Source organism: Mercenaria mercenaria, chromosome 2, assembly GCF_021730395.1.
Source record: "Mercenaria mercenaria strain notata chromosome 2, MADL_Memer_1, whole genome shotgun sequence".
In the NCBI taxonomy this organism is placed as follows: domain Eukaryota; kingdom Metazoa; phylum Mollusca; class Bivalvia; order Venerida; family Veneridae; genus Mercenaria; species Mercenaria mercenaria.
The window spans coordinates 36,062,003-36,083,940 of NC_069362.1; the positions used below are offsets into that span (position 1 = coordinate 36,062,003).

At 35.5% G+C, this 21,938-nt stretch overlaps 2 protein-coding genes across 2 annotated transcripts; both read right to left on the reverse strand.

The window, feature by feature from the left end:
• Positions 1-175: 175 nt before the first annotated feature.
• LOC123562110 (uncharacterized) lies at positions 176-6,846 on the reverse strand. Its single transcript, XM_045354760.1, has 5 exons — positions 6,692-6,846; positions 3,320-4,320; positions 2,735-2,979; positions 1,623-1,703; positions 176-226 (listed from the first exon to the last, which is right to left on the reverse strand). The coding sequence occupies exons 1-5, from the start codon at positions 6,844-6,846 to the stop codon at positions 176-178; spliced, it is 1,533 nt and encodes a 510-aa protein (XP_045210695.1).
• An 8,028-nt stretch (positions 6,847-14,874) lies between these two features.
• LOC123563719 (uncharacterized) lies at positions 14,875-21,322 on the reverse strand. The gene is made up of 2 exons (XM_045356683.2): positions 21,210-21,322; positions 14,875-15,642 (listed from the first exon to the last, which is right to left on the reverse strand). The coding sequence occupies exons 1-2, from the start codon at positions 21,272-21,274 to the stop codon at positions 15,264-15,266; spliced, it is 444 nt and encodes a 147-aa protein (XP_045212618.1). The 5' UTR covers positions 21,275-21,322; the 3' UTR covers positions 14,875-15,263.
• Between the last annotated feature and the right edge of the window lie 616 nt (positions 21,323-21,938).

A 21,938-nucleotide genomic window follows, 5' to 3' on the forward strand; every position in this document is an offset into this window, starting at 1 on the left:
CGGGGAATTAGTGTACTGTACTGTAGTGACTAAATGAGGTACAAGTGTATAACTAAACGGGTGCGTGTGTATAGTTGAAACGAGGAACTAGCTATTGCTTACAAGCATTGTTGAACTTCGATATTAAGTAATAATGTATATTGTAGTTCCTTCATGTTTTAACTAAAATTTTCCATTAGGCATTCACAAGCTGTGCTAAGCAGACAATTTCTTCCTTCAATTCTGTCTAAATAAAAGAACTGATTTACAGACACAATATTGTAGACCAACATGCTACCATTTGCAGTTGTATTCTACTCGTTCCTAACCCGCATGCTTAGCTCAGTAAGTATAGAGCGTCGGTCTATGGATCGCGGGGTCGCGAGTTCAATCCTCGGGCGGGGCATATGTTTTCCGTGACTATTTAATAAAAGACATTGTGTCTGAAATCATTAGTCCTCCACCTCTGATTCATGTGGGGAAGTTGGCAGTTGCTTGCGGAGAACAGGTTTGTACTGGTACAGAATCCAGGAACACTGGTTAGGTTAACTGCCCGCTGTTGACTGAAATACTGTTGAAAAACGGCGTTAAACCCAAAACAAACAAATATACTCGTTCCAAAGACAGTATTAACAGTCAAAACATATTAGTGGTTCCTATAAAAATCATTCGGATTAAGGAAATCATGTATATTCGAGTACAAAAAAAAAAAAAAAAAAAAAAAAAAAAACAGGCAACTTACCACTGAGATTATCTCCCAATCGGGGATAATATTATATTAAACATATTTTTCAATTGTTGTGTTCCTACCTTTGAAATATAGTATTATTATACAACTGTATATACATTGTATATATTATATGGATTTAAACTCTAGTGCCGTTTGCTATTTAATCATGGTACGTTTCAAAAAGTAAGGTATTACAAAACGGTAAAAAATGACTTTCCCAGAGTAGGATATGAACCCATAACCTTTGCTGAGAGCGAAGGCAAATTTGTGTTAAAATTAAGACGAAAACAATAGAGTTATCAAGGTAATTAATTTGAATAAGATAGCACATAATCTTAAATCAGGAAGAATAACAGTGACAAAGCATTTATTTTTATCCGATAACTGGCTAACGAAAACTTGATTTTCTTAGAAAAAGATTTTGCGCATATTTGCAAAGTAAATTTCAGGTTTGATATGTGGAAACAAGAATTAAATATCAGTACTAGTAAGCAACGAAACGAAATGTGCTACATTGTCATAAGCACGCGCATGCCAACGCGATATAACAAAATGTCCCAAATATGTTACAATACTAATATTCATGACATTGGAGCGACAATGTAACGTGTTTGTGTTAAATATGTCAATAATAATTATTGTTTCCTAGGCACAAAGCCGGCAACAATTTTCCTGTCAAGCAATAATGGGAATAAAAAAAGCCAAGAAAACATGGGTTTGTTTTAAAGTTCCAAGGTGTTTTTTTTTATTATTATTTAATCTAAAACATATAAAGCAGCAAGCTGAATACAGAAAATGCGTAATTAAATGTTACAGAAGGCCATTATTTCTATGTTGAGAAAACATCTATAATGTTGAGAGCCTCCGTGGGCCAGTGTTTAAGATCGCCGGCTCCGAATCACCTGCCTCTCACCGTTGCTGCTTCAGCCTCGCTTGGAGTGTAGAAACCTTTTATGTGAGGAAGCCATCTAGTAGTTTGACTGTAAAATATTAACTATATTTAGATAAAAGAACTTTATTAAATTTTCTGTAAAAAAGAACAACACCTAAAAGAATACTTTTTTCTGTTTTATCTATACAAAGGAGATTTTAATCCATAAATATTTTAAAAGTATCGAATAAAGGATATCACACGAGTGTTTATTAAGCAAGTTGAAAAAAAAATACATGTAACGCTCAATCGAGCATTTCATTATCTTCATCCGACGAATGTGATACATTCAACGTGAAAAGACACAAATGCAATAATCTTTTAATCACATGTATTTGAACTTTTTCTGCTGAAAAATCGAAATTTCTTATGTATTTTTTTTTTTTTTTTTTTTTTGTAATTTAAGACAAAGCCAATTTGACACACGCCTTCTGTCTTTAAAGAGGTTAAGACGCCATGGTCGAAATGCTACTGCACCAGTTAAATAACAATCCTATTCAAGAAATAAGTCCAGTGTTATAAATGTTAGAAAGATGAATTTCAAATAAATTCCGCTTGTAATCAGGCATTCTTCACATTTATGTCAAATGAATTCAACTTGTAATCCGGCATGCCTTCCCATTTATGTCATATGATTTCCGCTTATAACCAGGCATGCCTTCCCATTTATGTGAAGAATTCCACTTGTAATCAGGCATTTTTCACATTTATGTCAAATGAATTCAGCTTTTAATCAGGCAGGCCTTCCCATTTTTGTTAAATGAATCCGCTTGTAATCAGGCATTCATTTCCATTTATGTCAAATGAATTCCACATCTAATTAGGCATTCCTTCACATTTGTCATGTAATGAGGCATTCCTTTCCATGTCAAATGAACACTAGAGTTAATTAGTACTATATCTTAATGTTTGTTTTCACCATTTCAAAGCAACTTTGATATCACAAGATGTCACCTTCACTCCAATTTGCGTCATGATCATTGATTATGCACAGCAGATGATACTGTTTATGATAAATTGGATATAAAACGTATCAAATATGTATTGGTTAATATTTCCAATATTTCTCATATTTCAGAATAGTTTGTACTTGCCTCATTTTCATTTACGATCATTCGGGGTGTTTTCGGAGCGGTTTTCGGAGACTCGTTCTTTGCTTTATTAAAAATTTGCGACTTCTTCTCCGTGAAAATATTCGGCAATCCACCTTCTCTCTTTGGCAACTGGTCGTCATCAGATGGTTTGTCGGCAAGTTTTGCAGGGTTCATTCTCGCCAAGCCTGTAAGGCGTAAACTTCTCTTCAATGTCGACCATTTCTTTGCTTCAAATTCTTTTCGACCTTAAATAGAAAATTTGTTGTACGTGTAATGACTTGTGAAGATTTGTAAAATAGGTAACAAAAATTCACAGTGCAGAGAAGTTTCCAGTTTTATATACCTACCTTAATAGATAAAGCGAAGAACTAACTCCAGATATATACTTTTTATTTTAAAACTAACATGTTTCGTCCATGTATACCTACCTTGAAACAGTCAAAAAGGCGGGTGGTAGATCAAAACAGAGTGAACATTATGAAAGTGAGATCGGTGAAAGACAAACATCATAATCTCGTAAAAATATTTCTCTCCTAAATTATCTTAGCTAGCTGCTGTTTCGTTTTCAATAATAAATATTCTTACCATTTTTATTTCCAGTCGGTGTTTCAGTTTCAAGGGCGTTCTCAGTCACTTCTGGTGTTGTCTCAGCCTTGACAACCGTCTGCCTGTAAGATGTTGTCATTTGCTCCTGTTTCATACCATATATGGAATTGAGGTCTGCAGGAGCACGGACTGGTGTTTTGAAAACCTTTCCTTCAATTATTGTGCTGGCAACAGAATCCACTTCAGATTCATCTCCGCTCGACAGGTTGCCGGCAGAACTTGCCGCTGGAGAGGCCAGAATTGACAGCGGTATTTTGCATGGCGGAAAATTCTGGAGACAGTGTAACAAAGGCGTATTGACATTGTTCGTTTCAGAATTATTGTGTTCTTTTTTGCGTTTTCGATAAGAGAATCCAGTCAAAGGATCGAATGAGTCCTCATCAGACGACAAACTGTTTTCATCAGAGTCATAATTTTTCACGTGCGTTCCGATGAATCGTCTGCTGGCAATATTGGGAGAATCATTACCTGAAGTCTTTTGTTTCTCAATCGGTGGAAACTGGGACTGATTCATTTTGGCTTTTGTTATTTTAACCTTTGATCTGTCCCTGAGACTTGTAACAGCCCATTTCTCTCGTCTGTTAAACTTTTCAAATTCTGAATTACCACTAAGACCTACTTTTGCATTTCCTTCAAAGATAAGGATACTTTCACATACATCATGTCCAAGTCGCATAGCTTGCATTAACGGCGTAGTTCCACGACTGTCCGGTGTATCAGTGGACAGACCGTATTTCATCAAGGCGGACACAACCAGTTTCACAGTTGCCGCGTTACCAGACGACACAGCATGGAACAGCGCAGTTTGTCCATTTATATCAACCCTATTATAGTCTAAATCAACATCAGCATATTCGATCATTAGCGCTACATCGTTGTCTCGACCGTACAAGCACGCCCACATCAAAGCATTCCGTCCCACAACATCGGCTCTGCTCACCTGTGCACCTCTCTTTAGCAGCGTTCGCAGTATTTTATCCCTGAAAATGAAATTATGAAAATGAACAGATTTTTTTTTAAATGAGATTTTTAATTTTGTAATACAAGCGTGTTGATTTTAAACAACCCGCCCGTTAATACTTATAGGTTATTAGCGTTGTATCGGGAAATATGCACGAGTTCTGCAGCGGAAATGGTGCGCGACTTTAGGAGCGCAATATTCTTCCGCTAAAGAACGAGTGCGTGTTTCCCGATGCAAATATAATAATTTTTTATCATAATTATACATATCTACACGTATAAATGTTAATTTGTTCAATAATCTGAATAAGTTTGACAATACCGAACCAAAAAAAAGGAGAATTAATGCAGCGACCCACGGTAAATTACGTCAAGCACCCGGTATGAAATTCAGGCGTCAGTGTATGGAAAAATATTGACGTTTCCGGTACCATTGTAACTTAATGGGAGATAGAAACGAGTATGTAATAAGAGAAACTTATTCATATACAAGTAAAATATATTTAGGATTTCAGCTTGATAGGAGAAAATATCTGGTATAAAACTCTTAGAGAACAGTCAGAGAGATATCCACATCTGCCGCAATGTTATTTTTTTTTAAAACTTAATACATTCACTAGTTATCCGTAATTATTCAAATTAGAATTATGACATTTTCCTTATTGTCATACATAGATGTTATTTTTACTCCTTTAACTGGTTGCGAGGTTAATGTACAGACAACAGTAGGAATGGTAGAAGAGCGGACCGTGATCCGGTAGTAACACTGTCTGACTACAAAATCAGGGGTTCAAGCCCCGGTCCTCCAACTAAAAATTACTACCAATGGGATAAGAGTCCCGTGTATAAGTGCTTTACACCTGGTACGCTGAAGAACCAGGGAAGGTTCTGGAATTGGTGCGTCTTCTATATCTCCTTCCGCTAACATTACTATAACGCTATAGGTAAGCTTACAAATACAAACATGGCAGAGGACTTCCGGGTTGGGGTATAGGGATACTAAGAGAAAAAACAGGAGGGAGGAGAGATAGAAGGGATGTGAATGAACCAATTTGAAGTAATACATGAAAGTAAAACGCATGTTTCAATTACGGGCGCACTGTAGTGGGGTCTATCGGAGGAGTAATTAAGGGGACAACTATATAAAGTAACGCAAGAATGTGAAAAAAGTCGGGTCGGGTAGAGGTATCATGCGTGCCGAGGTGTATGGAGGTACTAATTAAGACACAGTATGAAGTGACAAAAGAAAGCGATCTTTTGTACTTTTCCAAAGTTTAGGCGCGGCAAGTAATCTCAGGAAAGGATGCTGGAGGAAGAGAAGAATGGATAAAATAAGAAATATAGTGTACGTTGTGATCTATGTATATTTGGATAGTATATTTTTGACTTGTACTTGCAGGCATATTTTTTTGTACCTGCAAGCACAATTTCATTATTTCTCCGTGTATCTATTTACTTTGGTCCCAAAATCGCACGCCATTATGACACAGAAACTCGTTAACTGGGTGTCTGGATAGCGCAATAGCTCCCGGTTTTATAAAAACAAAAAGGTAAGAAATCTATATGTAAACCTACAGATCTAAAATTGTCTGCGTATCTTGTTAATTAATACATCTTAGAAACAATTTTTATGAAAGGCCAACCGTTTTAATTCATATAGATACAGTAATGATATCGAATATATGTCAATTAAGATTAGAAAACAAGTCCAAATTATATTTTCAAAGTCCATACATCTAAAAGATACTGCTTTATGTATCCAAAAGTACCATGACCATGATTACACCGGTATTAGCTTCATATTATAGAGAGGGTATTTGTTTGTTTCAGTGTGAGATTAAAATATGTTTCACGAGTGAACAAAAGCATGATGCAATATTTACAAGTGAAAATGTAAGATATGGTATTTACTCGTCAGCGAAGGATATTTTGATCTTCCATGTAAATCAAACACATTTCCTTTGTTTTTCATGTTTTGACCAAATTTATCAATTCCATATTTTTTATCCGGAGACAGAGAAAAAGCCAGATATATTTCACTCTGATAATTTTATGATTAACTGAAAAGCATGCATTAAAATACGAATTTCTCATTTTAAATCACTTTCAATGCCGCTCCTCGTGATAAAAGTGCTAGTGTACGCGCGTCTTGCGGTAGGGTTCGCAGTTTTACAGATTGACACCAGATTTCCTACCAATAGATCCTAAAACTGATTTTAAATATGGCGTGTCGCGAAAAAAAAACAACATCAGACATAACAGCAGTGGATAAAAACTGTATTTGTATTTTCATAAGTGGCGATATCCTGACATTATTACCAAATATATAACCGTATGTCTAAAATATTATGAATTTCTCAACATACGGTAACAGCACTTTAGAAAGCCTACCTGTTCCTGTCATGCTCAAGAAGCGCAGCACGTATCAGTGGCGTCTGTCCGCAGTCGTCTTGTTCCTCCGTGGATGCGCCGAGGTCAAGCAGCAGACGAACTTGTCGCGTGCGCCCTGCGGTTACCGCTTTCAACAATGTCTTCGGACAAGACATTATAAAAATTTAAGGTTTCTAACTCCAGAACTTCAATACTTTAAAGTACTAGCAATATATTTTTTTTATATATAAATCTATACAGAAGCTATTATAATATTTGTCTTGTAATGAACTATCACACAACTGCTTTACATTAAAACTGATAATCATTCCCGGCATGGAAATCTAGTCTACACTTATTGTATTGCTACCAGATCTTGAAGGAATTGCTATAAAGAATCACGACAAACTGTGAAACGAACGCGATCAACAAGATGACATATTTCAAATAAAACGAAAACACGACTCTTTTCAATCATTTTATCAAAAGGAGTTTATGTTTCAAATTTCACAGGAAAGTCAAAACAATGTTATATTGATATGAAAATCAATATACAAAACATATCAAATTTAATACAAAATTATACATGTATGCACAGCCACATCTAAGGTAGAGATTACTATCTATACGCACATGTTACGATTTTGAACTGAGTTCGCTGCAACTTTGATGCAAGCCGATTCGCTTATGGACTTAACTATTTAAACACCTGTCAGACTTAGTTCTAAAATATAGATCTCCCTTTGGCGACGTTTTTATGTTTATTTTTTAGTTACAGGTGTTGCAGAGCTGTAGTAATATGTCTGTAGAAGGTCTGTTATTACTGGTCATCAATCATTTCTCAAAAATATCCAATTTTCGGTCGAAAGAGAGGAATTGGCATCCATTGTTAACGATGAACCATGGAATGTGATTCTTTAACATTCTATTAACTGCAAATGATTGCGAACACATGTGAACAAACCCCCAACAAATACAAGCAGCGTTTTTTATAGTATAGCATTAATCTTTTTTTTTTCACTTCCTCTGCCAATAAAAAATTAAACCGACGACCTTTGAATTGCTGGTGACATTATTTTTCAAGAATGGCGTAACTCAGAAGTGTCATCATGTTTTATATCCTTCAAGTTACTAGCATGTCTCCCTTGAAAGACATGAAATTCAATTACTGTATACTGAATTAGAGTTACAAATTGTGGTGGCTGTTAGTGTCAAGTTGAATGAATATTAATGCATGCAAAGTAGTTATTGACAAGACAAAAAACAACCTCTTGTCTTGACCTTTAGGTGTGACCTTGACCTTTGAGATAGGGGCCTGGGTTTCAAATGTGGGACATCTAATTATGGGGAACATTTGTGCCTAGCAAAATTGAAAACCCTTGATGAAAGGTAGTGTTATGGCCGGGATATAATCAGACCCTCTGAACATTTAGTAATCAAGTGAGACCTTGACCTTTGAGCTAGGGGTGGGTCTTGTGTGTGACACATCGCCTCATTATAGAAAATATATGTGTAAACTTCAAAATCCCTTTACGAACTGAAGAGCTAATGACCAGACGGAAAACAGACTGTTAGCATTTGATTTCCAAGTGTGACCTTGACCTTAGACTCTGTGTTTATAGTCTCATTATGAACAGACTGTGCAATGTAATTCTTGATGGATAGCAGAATTATTGACCAGAAACGAGACTTTAGTGTGACAGATGGATAGAAAGAAGCAAACCAATTCTATGTCCCTCTGTTTTCTTTGAAAAAGGCAGGGACAAAAAGCTCACAAAATTCTAGGACTGAGGCCTGTATAAAACTTATTTTCACTTTTGCTGTACTTTGTGTGTTTATTCAAAACAAGCCTGCAAAACAAGGACATTTGGTTAAAGTATTTTGCTTACTAGATACAGTGAAGTTTTTCATTGAACTCAGTTTGGGTACAAAAAATTTTCTTCAGTGTAAAACCTGCATAGATCTACAATATTTAGCAATAAATGCGAGGAAAAATATGTCTTCCAGAATTCCAGTACCTGCCATTCAGTTAGTAACTAGGTAGGTCAAATTCATCAAGTACTAAATTAAAGTATCACATCGAAAGTAAACTTTACTGATATGTACTTACTGTTTTGACAGATGGACAACAGATGGACGGTGAGTGATCACAAAAGCTCAACAAGAGCTGTCCGTAAGACAGCGCACTTGACTATTCTCCGTGTTTGACACTGAATTAGAGCTTTGCCATAAAAAAGTTCCAAGTTAAAAAGGAACATAACTCTGTCAAAATTCAAATCAGAGTAATGGAGATTGTTTCTCCCGGGTGTAGACTTTGACAGTAAATAACTATTTTAAGTTTCAAGTCAAAAGCTTGAATAGTAACAGTTATTTGACTTTATCAAAAATTTTAACAAAACATTCTAAGGTAACAAGAGGGTCATGATGACCCTGGATCGCTCACCTGAGTAATATGAGCTACATGTTTCAAATGTCAAACTGATGATAAAAGAAAGTCAGTAGGTCACATTCATGGTCAATGAAATTCAGTTTTACAATTGGTGTGCAAAACTGTGTATGTCATCAAAATTTCAAGGCTGTATCTTAAAAAACAAGAAAGTAGATCAGTAGGTCAAGGTCACAGTCATGTGACATCATAATACTTGGGGTCATCAGGTAATTACAATTAAACAGTCTTCGAAATAGGATCAAATGATTTTTAAGTACCTTTTCCTATATAACTCACATAATAAGTAAGTGACCCCAGGGTGGGGCCTCTTATAACCCCAGGGGCATAATTTGAATGATTTTGGTAGAGGACTACTAGACAATGCAACATACCAAATATCAAAAGCATAGGTCTTGCTGTTTCAGGTAAAAAGATTTTTTAAAGATTCTCCTGTAAAAGTGTATGTAAAACTTGAAACTCTCCAGGGCAGGGCCTCTTTTCACCCTAGGGGCACAGTTTGGAAGATCCTCCTAGAGGACTGTAAGATAATGTCACATGCCAAATATCAAGGTTCTATGCCTTGCAGTTTTGGACAATAAGATTTTTGAAGTTTTTTCCTATATATTAAGTCTATGTAAAACTTGAGATCCCTGGGGCAGGGCCTCTTTTAATCCCAAGGGCATAATTTGAACAATTTTGGTAGAGGACCACAAGGCAATGCAACATATTTTAAATATCCAAAGCCTAGGCCTTGCTGTTTCAGGCAAGAAGATTTTTAATCCAAATATCAAATGCCTAGGTCGTATGGTTTCAGACAAGAAGATTTTTAAAGTTTTTTTCCTATACAAGTCTATATAAAACTCAAACCCCCAGGGCAGGGCCTCTTTTCACCTCAGGGTTACAATTTGAATTATTTTGGTTGAGGACCATAAGACAATGCTACAAACCAAATATCAAAGGTCTAACTGTTGTGGTTTCAGACAAGATTTTAAAACTTTTTCCTACATAAGTCTATGTAAAACTTGGGACCCCCGGGTCGGGGCCATATTTGACCCTAGGGGGATCATTTGAACAATCTTGGTAGAGGACAACTAGATGATGACAACTTTTTCTCGACGATTACTTAAAATAATCAGAAAAAGTTGTCTCCCTTTGAAAATGAATGCCATTTGTACTTAAAATAATAGGAAAAAGTTGTCTCCCTTTGAAAATGAGTACCATTTGTAAAGAAATAAAGATAAACAATTGCTGAAAACTGTGTTCCACCTTGTTATGCGAAATTTCACCACTCGCACGCTATTACAAATGCATCAAAACAACATGTGTAATAGTTCTTTGAAAATGTTGAGTTTTTAAAGGCGTTTAACTGCCCGGAAGTGGAGCTCCTTTAGGCAGTCCTTTTCCGGAATTCAATGTTTATATCAGTATACTGACACTTGTTTCGTAATGTAATTGCATGTTTTACATGCTGTTCAATTTTCATTTCAAACAACTCTTTTCTTTCTATGATTTGGTGTTGTGTGATTTTTGTTTCTCAAGGCCTACCTCGAAACCTTAAATGCAAATCTATAAATATACATGAATGAGAAACAATAAAAATGTGCCTCTGTAAGATGAACTCTGCCTGACCTAGCTTGTGATGTAACCATGGTCTGGAAAACCTTATCATTGATAGATCTTATATTATCTAAATGTTCAGTGTGCAGGGATACAGTTTGAATCAGAACTGCTTGTTCATTGATAATTCATCCGCATTGTTCATGAATGGGACTATTTTGTGCAGCAATTTGGAATAAAACAAGTAAATTCGATGAATTGGTATTCCCCGCCAAAAGGGTTTGTGGTGAGGAATGGCCAAAAAATATATCTGGCAAAAAGTTAAGGATGTTAATAAGAAGCAAATAACTTCATTAGTCAAAATCAATTTAACAGAAAACAAATGTTTAATGAAAGAGTACATAATAAATGTAACTATGATACTTTGATCCTGACTAAAGAATTTATTTGGAATGGTATATGCGCTCTGTAGTAAGCTTAGCTTTTAAAATTAAATGCAGTTAATTGAAATGTGAGCTTGAAGTTTAACTGGAACGAAATATTGTCTTTGAGTGGTTTGGCACCAGGTGTTGCTGTTAAACATGTACATTTGTACATAAAAGAACAGATGTTCTTAAGAGAACACAGGTAAGATCTCTTTAACATGGCTGAAGACAAGGTTTGTGCAGTGACAACTTAATATATTTATTTTTTTTAGGGGGTCGGGGTGCGGGGGAATGGGAGAGAAAATTTCACATGTTGATTATAAATATTGATGGAAAATTAACAAGAGGACCATGATGGTCCTGAATCGCTCACCTCTTCCCACATGACCCAGTTTTGAGTATGACATCGTTTTTTCTATTATTTGACATAGTGACCTAGTTTTTGAGCTCATGTGACCCAGTTTTGAACTTGACTTAGATATTATCAAGATAAAAATTCTGACCAATTTTCATGAAGATCCACTGAAAAATATGGTCTCTAGGTTTTTCTATTATTTCACCTATTGACCTAGTTTTCGAAGGTACGTGACCCTGTTTTGAACTTTACCTAGATATCATCAAGGTAAACATTCTCACTAATTTTCATGAAGATCTCATGAAAAATATGGCCTCTAGACAGGTCACAAGGTTTTTTCTATTTTTATACCTACTGGCCTAGTTTTTGACCACACATGACCCAGTTTCGAAACTGACCTAGATATCATCAAGGTGAACATTCAGATCAATTTTCATGAAGATCCATTGAAAAATATGGCCTCTAGAGAGGTCAAAAGATTTTAATAATTTTAGACCTACTGACCTAGTTTTTAACCAGTTGATTCAGTTTCAAACTTGACTTGCTAGATATCATCAAGATGAACATTCAGACCAATTTTCATACAGATCCCATGAAAAGTATGACCTCTAGACAGGTCACAAGGTTTTTTATTATTTGACCTACTGACCTAGTTTTTTATGGCACGTGACCCAGTTTCAAACTTGAACTAGATAACATCAAGGTGAATATTCTGACCAATTTTTATGGAGATCCATTCATAAGTATGGCCTCTAGAGAGGTCACAAGGTTTTTCTATTTTTAGACCTACTGACCTAGTTTTTGACCGCACATGACCCTGTTTCGAACTTGACCTAGATATTATTAAGATTAACATTCAGACCAATTTTCATACAGATCCCATGAAAAATATGGCCTTTACAGAGGTCACAAGGTTTTTCTATTATCTGACCTACTGACCTAGTTTTTGATGGCACGTGACCCACTTTCGAACTTGATCTAGATATCATCAAGATGAACATTCAGATTAACTTTCATACAGATCCCATGAAAAATATGGCCTCTAGAGTGGTCACAAGGTTTTTCTATTATTTGACCTACTGACCTAGTTTTTGATGGCACGTGACCCACTTTCGAACTTGACCTAGATATCATCAAGGTGAACGTTCTGACCAATTTTCATGAAGATGTCATGAAATATATGGCCTCTAGAGAGGTCACAAGGTTTTTTCTATTTTTAGACCTACTGACCTAGTTTTTGAAGGCACGTGACCCAGTTTCGAACTTGACCTAGATATCATCAAGATGAACATTCAGACCAACTTTCATACAGATCCCATGAAAATATGGCCTTTAGAGAGGTCACAAGGTTTTTCTATTATTTGACCTACTGACCTAGTTTTTGATGGCACGTGACCGAGTTTCGAACTTGACCTAGATATCATCAAGGTGAACGTTCTGACCAATTTTCATGAAGATCTTTTGAAATATATGGCCTCTAGAGAGGTCACAAGGTTTTTCTATTTTTAGACCTACTGACCTAGTTTTTGAAGGCACGTGACCCAGTTTCGAACTTGACCTAGATATCATCAAGATGAACATTCTGACCAAATTTCATAAAGATCCCATGAAAAATGTGACCTCTAGAGTGGTCACAATGTTTTCTATTTTTAGACCTACTGACCTAGTTTTTGACCGCACGTGACCTAGTTTCGAACTTGGCCTAGATATCATCAAGATGAACATTCTGACCAACTTTCATGAAGATCCATGAAAAATGTGACCTCTAGAGTGGTCACAAGGCTTTTCTATTTTTAGACCTACTGACCTAGTTTTTGACCGCACGTGACCCAGTTTCGAACTTGACCTAGATATCATCAAGATGAACATTCTGACCAATTTTCATAAAGATCCCATGAAAAATGTGACCTCTAGAGTGGTCACAAGCAAAAAGTTTACGGACGGACGGACGCACGCACGCACGCACGGACGGACCACGGACGACGGACACTGCGCGATCACAAAAGCTCACCTTGTCACTTTGTGACAGGTGAGCTAAAAATGAAAAGAAAAAGGGTAAAAGGGTGAAGTTGGGGTGGGGGGGGTGGGGGAGCAGAGGATGCATGGTCAGTGGTGGGCATGACTGGGTGGAGGAGTGAGGTGGGGGAATGGGACAACTTGCATGTTGATAAATAATCATGGAAGGTTTAAAAAAAATCTAAAATACGAAATGATTTTTTTCTATATTTTTTTTGGAGGGGGGTGGGGGGTGGGGAGGGGGTGTGACCAAGGCAAGTTGGTGACCACTCACTGACCAGGTGTGGGTGCACAACTTCACATGTTTATAATAAATGTTCACATAAAAGAATGAAAGAAATTTAAAGAAATTCTGCCAAATGGTAAATTTGTTATGTACAAATATGTGGATTTTTAGAAAATTAAAGGGCAATAACTGTAGTTACAAAAGAAACCCATGCGAAATTGTGTGTGCACAGCCACATTATAGTGCTCTAAATTCTGTTAAAGTTTCATAGTTCAAGGTCAAATATATCAAAAGTTATGATGCAGAAATTGCCATATCTATACTACCCTATATAGTTAACACTGGAAACTTCTAAGGGCCATAACTCTGGCGTTACTTGGGCAATATGTCTGAAACTTGATGGGCCTCATAACCTCATAGTGGTGAACATGTATATGAAGTTTGTTAAAAAAAATTTAAATAAGGAATTTTTTTTTTGGGGGGGGGGGGGGGGGGGGGTCGTCGGGGGATAGGGAGGGATGTAATCACGGTAAGGTGGTGACCAGGTGTGGGTACACAACTTCACATGTTAACAATAAATTTTCATGGAAAAGAATGAAAGAAATTTAATGAAATTCTACCAAATGGTAAGTTTGTTATGTACAAATATGTGGATTTTTATACAATTAAAGGGCAATAACTCTTAATTTACAAACAAATCCGAACAAAATTGTGTGTACACAATCACATTATGGTGATCTAAATTCTGTGTAAGTTTCGTAGTTCTAGGTCAAATATATCAAAAATTATGATGCAGAAATTGCCATATTTATAGTACCCTATATAGTTAACACTAGAAATTTCTAAGGGCCATAACTCTGGTGTTACTTGGGCAATCTGACTGAAAGTTGATGGGCCGCAAGATCCCGTAATGGTGAACATGTATATGAAGTTTTAAATAAATATTCCCAACCATTTCCTAGATATGGCTCCAGACGGACGGAAAGACGGGCGGAAGGACGGACAATGCCAAAACTATATCCCTCCGACTTTCGTCGGGGGATAATAATGATGCTATATGATTGTCAGAAATACACTTGTAACTTTAGTAGCGGGGTAGACATACTGCACTAAAGGAATTTATACCGAAACTAAAAACTTGATTGCTAACATTAATGGTCACCTTATTGTGCAACACGCCTTTAATGAACACTAACAAAATCAACAAATTTTTAATTAAATAAAAAATATCAAATGTACACTGCTCGAGACACACAATCTATTTTTTTTTTTGTTCATCATGTTACTAGTCGTATGATGATATAACACCTGTAAATGACATATTACAACACTCACAATATAATTTATAGACGGAAATGTGTGGTTATTTAAATAAATAGCACATCAAAACAGTATTTTTTTGTCATCAAAGAAATACCATGATGTATTAATTTTCACAGAAATACTTTATCTAAAAGTTTAAGAAGTGACCATATGTCTTCAAAAGTTCACTGTGTATCACAGATAAATACTCTCACTGTAGTATGCTATAATGTGACTGTGTAAGCTTTTTAACATTTCTGTAGTTTTGATACTTTAAACTAATTTTATCGTTTCTTTTCAGCTAGTAACACATTTAATCTTTCTTCATAGAGAGTGGTATCTTTCCCTTGTTTCTTTGCTTTTTCAATGCTTTTTCTTAAATCCTGTTCCTCCAGCCCTGGTATTCCAGCATACAATTGTTTAGCAATGGCCCAGTCCAGTTCATGTTCCTCGCGTAGAAAAACAAAATATACAAAGAATGTTATAATGCATCCAAATATAACATGAGGCTGATACTTCCAATTGTAATTTTCTTTGACTTGAAATGTTTCCTCAATTCTGTACTGATTTTCTTTCATTTTGGACATAAATGGGTACGGCTGACTGTCTTTAGGTGACTCTGACTTGTGGTTTAAGACAGATGTGCTGATTCTAGCCGGCAAACTGAAATGGATGAATCATCACAATAAACATTGGTTGTATGTTAAAAGCTTAGTCTAACTTGTTTAAATTCTTCATTTATCTTTGGTCTAGTGCCATCAAACAGTATTTCTGTAAACACTTATCATGATGGACAGGACTGAATCTGCCTTTGCGACCAGTGTAGATCATGACCAACCAGCACATCCGTACAGTCTGATTAAGATCACCATTTTGTCACTATCTTTTTTTTGTAAGCACTTTGGTAAACAGTTAATGGTACTCTGTCCATATTGAAAGATGGGCAAGTTCATTATAAATATTTACCAGGGTGAGGGTATACAAACAGCAAGCAGCTAACCTTACCAGTATTTCTGAATTCTCTAACAATACTTAACCTTTACCCTGCTTAATTTCTATAATGGACTGGTCCATCATTCAATTTGGGTAATACCATTTATTATTCGAAGGGATGTTTACTGAAAATTTACTGACTGAATAGCAGACAGTGCAGACCATGATCAGACTGCACATTTGCAAAGGCAGAATCACTTGCCGCAAGCGGTTAACATGCTCTCCAAAAATGGAATATCACATAACATTTAATAATCATTAAAACTTGAACCTAAATGGTTCACAGATACCAGCATCCACTCAATTGTTTACATTTTCATTCAGAACCTCTAGGTACAGTACCTGAGGAATACATCAAATAAATCACACACAATCAAAACTCATAAAGTATTAGTTGTGAAAAACCTGTTTTTAAAAAGTTTATATGATATTATGTTAAACAAGAATGTGAAGATAAGGAATGATTACAGGTTACATCTGCATTAGTATTAAGTCATTCTACTACGGGGTATTGATGGCAGATGCTAGACGAAACGGTCAAAATTTGGTTAACCAAGAGATGGTCCATATAAAGCAACCTAAGTCCAAAATGAGGTCAAGGTCAAACAGAGGTCAGGTGATGTGTGAACATGTGGAATGGTCACAGGTTACATCTGCATTAGTATCAAGTCATTCTAGTAAGGCGTATTGATGCCAGACGAAACAGTCCCATTTGGTTAACCGGACGGACGGATGGTTGGACAAATGAACGAATGGACAAACAGGACAATCACTATATATGCCTCCTGCATCAGTAGATGCCGGGGGGCATAATAAAAAGATAAGAGTATTTATGTCTTCTGCACATTCAGTGACCATTATGAGATGCCTTTAAATAGTAAAATTTGTTTTTAAGATTTTTTTTTAAATATTATAATGGTGAGCTTCTATCTGATCCTAGTAGAAATAATGTTTCTGCTGTCATGTGTTTGTTGAGAATATTCTTATCAATCTGCCAATTAACATTATGATCAAAACTATTAATAAAATGATACAATGGATTACCTGTTTGGCACAAACTGCCTAGCAGTCTCAACAGCTTATCTACCAGTACCTGGCCAAATTTATTATCAGCTTTCACAGTGACTTTCATGATGGCTCTTATTTTCTCATATGCAAAAAATTGCTAAATCATTAAAGGGGCATAGCTGTATGAAAATGCAAAATAGAGGTATTGAACCCGGGTATTGCATGTAAGATTATCAAAGTAAACGATTGTGTGAACTTTCAATCCATTCTGTTAGTGGACAGTAAGACACCAGCTGGAAACAGATATGATTACACACCACAGCATAGGCAATATCCGGTAACAGTCCCCTCTATATACGGATTGAACAAAAATAATAAAGGGAAGTAAAAAATACGTTGATTTAGAAACCTTTCTAAACGTCATAAAACACACTAGTCTTCATTCCATAGAGGGGACTATTATCGGATAATGCCACAGTGTAAACAAAACAAGAACACAGGTAAGAGGGGCATATGCTAATGCCGAAATTATGAATACATAATATTCTATGTGGGAATCAGTTAGTTCATTGAAAACAGTGGAAGTTTGGACCCAAATAAGAAACTACTGAACATACTGAAAAGAAACATTGGGTCATTTATAACTATGTTTGTCAGCGATCTGCAGGGCTTTTCATCCTTGTATAACAGCTCCCAAACAATTTTTTTCCCTAATAAACACTATCAAAACACGTTATAAACACTGTCAAACCCACTTTTTGGGTGTTTGTTAGTGCGTTCCATTAGCGATCCATTGAAACAATCAAGAAATGGTTGTACTGGATCGCTAACGGAATGTATTCCATTAAATGGATTGCGATTTCAAAGCGAGTAGGGAGTCATTCAGAAGGCTTTTACCTCTTTTATCTGGAAACATATGGTTTTAAACCCTCCAATTTAGAACTCACAGCATATCTACTAGTTGTCATGGTTATTTTATGTAATCACATCTTAGGATCCCATTGGAAATAAGTAATTAATTTTACTTTGATGGGCTATCCCAGGTATTAAGATCATACCTTTTTCTATTTAGTAAATCATAAAATATACTGACGTAATCTTTCATGTACCAATTATGAATTAGAAATCTGTTTTAACAGTTTATTGTATTCTAATCAAAACATTTTTCAATCTATATGGGCTATTGTATACATATATTTTAATGCATTAGTTTTTATTTAATGTTTTATGATCTTATGCCTGAATAAATTTGAATTGAATTGGAATAATATATAGAGGGACATAAATTAGTGCATTTTGTTGGTATAAGAACAGAGGATGGACAGGATGGATTTATTGAAGAGGAACTGGTGGTTGTTAATTATTCTATTCATTTTCTATGATTTACAAATAAAGGTATTTTCTTAATACATACAATTTGATCAGTATAAATAAATGCATGTTTACATTATGATTTTTTAAAGATTCAATAAAATAATTAAGTGCATGTATGATAGATTGACCTTTTCAAAAGTTACTGCAAATCCAGACTACACATGAGTGACACACAAAACAATTTGCCAAAACTGAATGGTTTCAGTTGAATACAGTCTGTTGTTAGGAATGTATCTGTTTGATGAAATGCATTCCATTGCGCGATCTATTATGCGATCCATTAAGTGATCTAGTATGCGATCCATTAAGCAATCTAGTATGCGCTCCATTAGCTTGTTGTTAAATGACATATTTACGTTAATTAGCAATCCATTAGCTCATTTGCATGTGGCATTGGAACATGGTTTTCATGGTGTTTATTGAACTAACAACTTGCTTGTAGATCACAGTTAGTTTTGTTGGTGTTTAGTGACAGAGTTTATTGGGTCTTTTTTTTTTTGTTTGGGAGAGGCCATTATTTGGCCACTTCCCAAGTGAAATAACGGTCATTTCCCAAAATTATTTTTTTGGGAATTATATTTCACAGATCGGAAGCAAATTTATGATTAGGAAACCATAAAATTTTGTCCTCTGTTTCATACCTTTTTTGCAGAAGGGATGAGCAATTATCACATAAGAATTTCCAATCTGAAAGGCCAGGGCCTCTTCTCAATTTCCTGAAGAAAAGCCCTGGATCTGTATACTTTATGTGCATGCAACTGACTAACTAGTACGTTTGAACTTTTGATGACTTGTAAAGTATAAGTGGGAAAAGGTCAAATGTTGTTATTATTTTCCGGCTTCAGATTGGTTGAAAAACCTGTAGCATTCAATGAGACTTCAGCTGATTGGTTAAAAATGTGTTGCTTTGAATCATGAAAATATCCTTAAAAACTGGAAATGTAATGTTTTCTGTGCATTTTGAAGATTTTATAGCTGCCTGGCTATATATAGCCTGGGAATCCAGTCTGACAATTTCTAACTTTTATAATACCTTCAAATTGACAGCCTGGGGAAACCTGTTTTCCGACCGCAGCGCCACCTATATTACACCCGAAATATGCGGGTGTTTGATAAAGAACAATAACTTCTGAAAGCAATATACCATGGCTATAAATAGAAACGGAATTCTCACAGAAAAGACAGATTGGAATCGTGTACTTCCAAAGGTTTCCGAACATTTCCGGGCCATAGACAAAGACCAGTTTGTTCCTCCCATAGCTTTTCCAGCAAGTTGTAACAACTGTAGCAGTGTGTATATAATGTATATAATTAGTCTATGATATCGATTTTCCGATTAGCTCAGTTGGTAGAGCATCTGACTTGCAAGCAGAAGGTCGCAGGTTCGAGTCCTGTATCGGGCTGCACATTTTTCCGCTCCTATTACATTGGTGCCGTGAGTGTGGTGACAAGCCTTGGAATCCTAGAGCTAGGGTGAAGCAATGGCTGGGTTAGTCAAAAGAACCTGAGTTTGTCTTTGAAAAAAAGGAAAGAGGAATGTAGCAGTGTGTATATAATTAGTCTATGATATCGATTTTCCGATTAGCTCAGTTGGTAGAGCATCTGACTTGCAAGCAGAAGGTCGCAGGTTCGAGTCCTGTATCGGGCTGCACATTTTTCCGCTCCTATTACACAACTTTTAAATATTTCAGTATGAACTTAAATTTGCGTCATAGCTATCAAGAAGTTATATTAATGCAGACCTAGTGATCTACGGAAATTGCCGAATTTTCGGCATCATTGCCTCATTTCCAATTTAAACAAATGCAAATCTGATCACATGTTAATTAGGCTAATTATAGAAAATCGATAATCAGTAGTAACATGGAAACTCCTTTAGATTTCCCCAGGCGTTGATAATATCAGAAACTCAATGAATGCAAATTAACACTAATTAGCGCAAATTAAGTGATCTGTAATGCATAGGTAAGATAGATAGGTATTAGGTATGATTTCTTCGGGTGCGACACCTTATGTACCAGTCACTTTATGTACCAGACACTTTATGTACCACTTTGACACTTAGTGTACCACCTATATATTATATAGTAATTGTATCTCATTGTGTAGCACTGTCAATATGTGATAATTACCTGTGAAAACAACTTTGATTTAATCAGCTTAAGTCCATAGAATGTTGTTAACATTTCTATGTGCATATAATTTTACCTTACTAATTATGACAATTAACATTTAAATTTAGTAAAAAAACATTTCAAATAACATAAAATATAACATTTTCATCAAATCAAAACAAAAATGATCATCCACTATATATCATATATGTGGTACATAAAGTGTCCAAAGTGGTACATAAAGTGCTGGTACATAAAGTGTTTGGTACATAAAGTGACACATTCGATTTCTTCTGACAAAGCACAAATATTATCAACGGCTTCCCAGGCTAGGCTATATACTTAACTCTGAAATTAGCATTTTAGTGAAGTAAATACTTGTTGGAAGTCACCACTAAATTCCATGCACAGTTTAGGGTGGTTGTCTTTGAATGGAAAAATGGAAATATAAAAAAAATGGATCCTGCATGCCCATGTAAAAATGTTTTTTGGTGTCTGAAACTTACACCGAAGGCTATTTGACAGGGTAAATGGCACCTCATGTGTCAACAAAAGTTCTGAGGGTGTCCTACAGAGTCATTTCTTACAATGTAAGCCTATGGAAAAATTAATAGCAGTGTCTGACCAAAATCTGACAATCACATTGGTCGCGAATTATTATTACAATTTCATTTTTACTTTCAGTATGAGAAAACTGAAAGAAATGTGTAGCATGAAGACATGTCTTATAAAATGTTTTACCTGTATGGAGTCAGCACTTTACATTTTAGATTGAAAAAGACGCAAGGACGCCTTATTAATGACATTTTTACATAATATGTCGTCTCAATCACCAGACGCTTTACATGTGGAATAATTTGTTTCTAAGAGCGGAAAGAAGTAATTTTCACGAAAAGATTTTTAGATAAGATAAGATAAACTTTATTTAGCGCTGGTTTTAACAAACATGTAAACATTAGCTAATACAAGCTATTTTCAAACATAACAGGATAATCCTATAAAATACAAACAAACAATCTAAAAGGATAAGAAAAGCACATGGTTAGAGCAAAAATGCATAAAATTAATGATAAAAAGTTAACATTACTGTAAAGCATGGATAAGATAAAATATGAAAATACCAAACTGCAAAACTCCTAAAAATTAAACCACTGCATTTTATATGCAGATCTATGATAAAAGTTAATGCAAATTTTACATACATGTTAAAACAGAGGTATAAAACCATATTGCACTACTTATTATAATCTAATATGAACTTAGGTGCTACCTAGAAGGCAGAGCTCCCTTGAAAAATCACCAGTGTCCCTTGAAAATTAAAGGAGTGCTGCAGGAATTATCTGGAATTATGGATCCGTTTTAAGAAGTTTATGTTCTTAAGATCTATTAAAATTTTAAGAATTGATGATAATTCATGATTTCTGAATGAATGTCTTAGAATGCTTTAAGATTAAATCTTGACATGCGAAA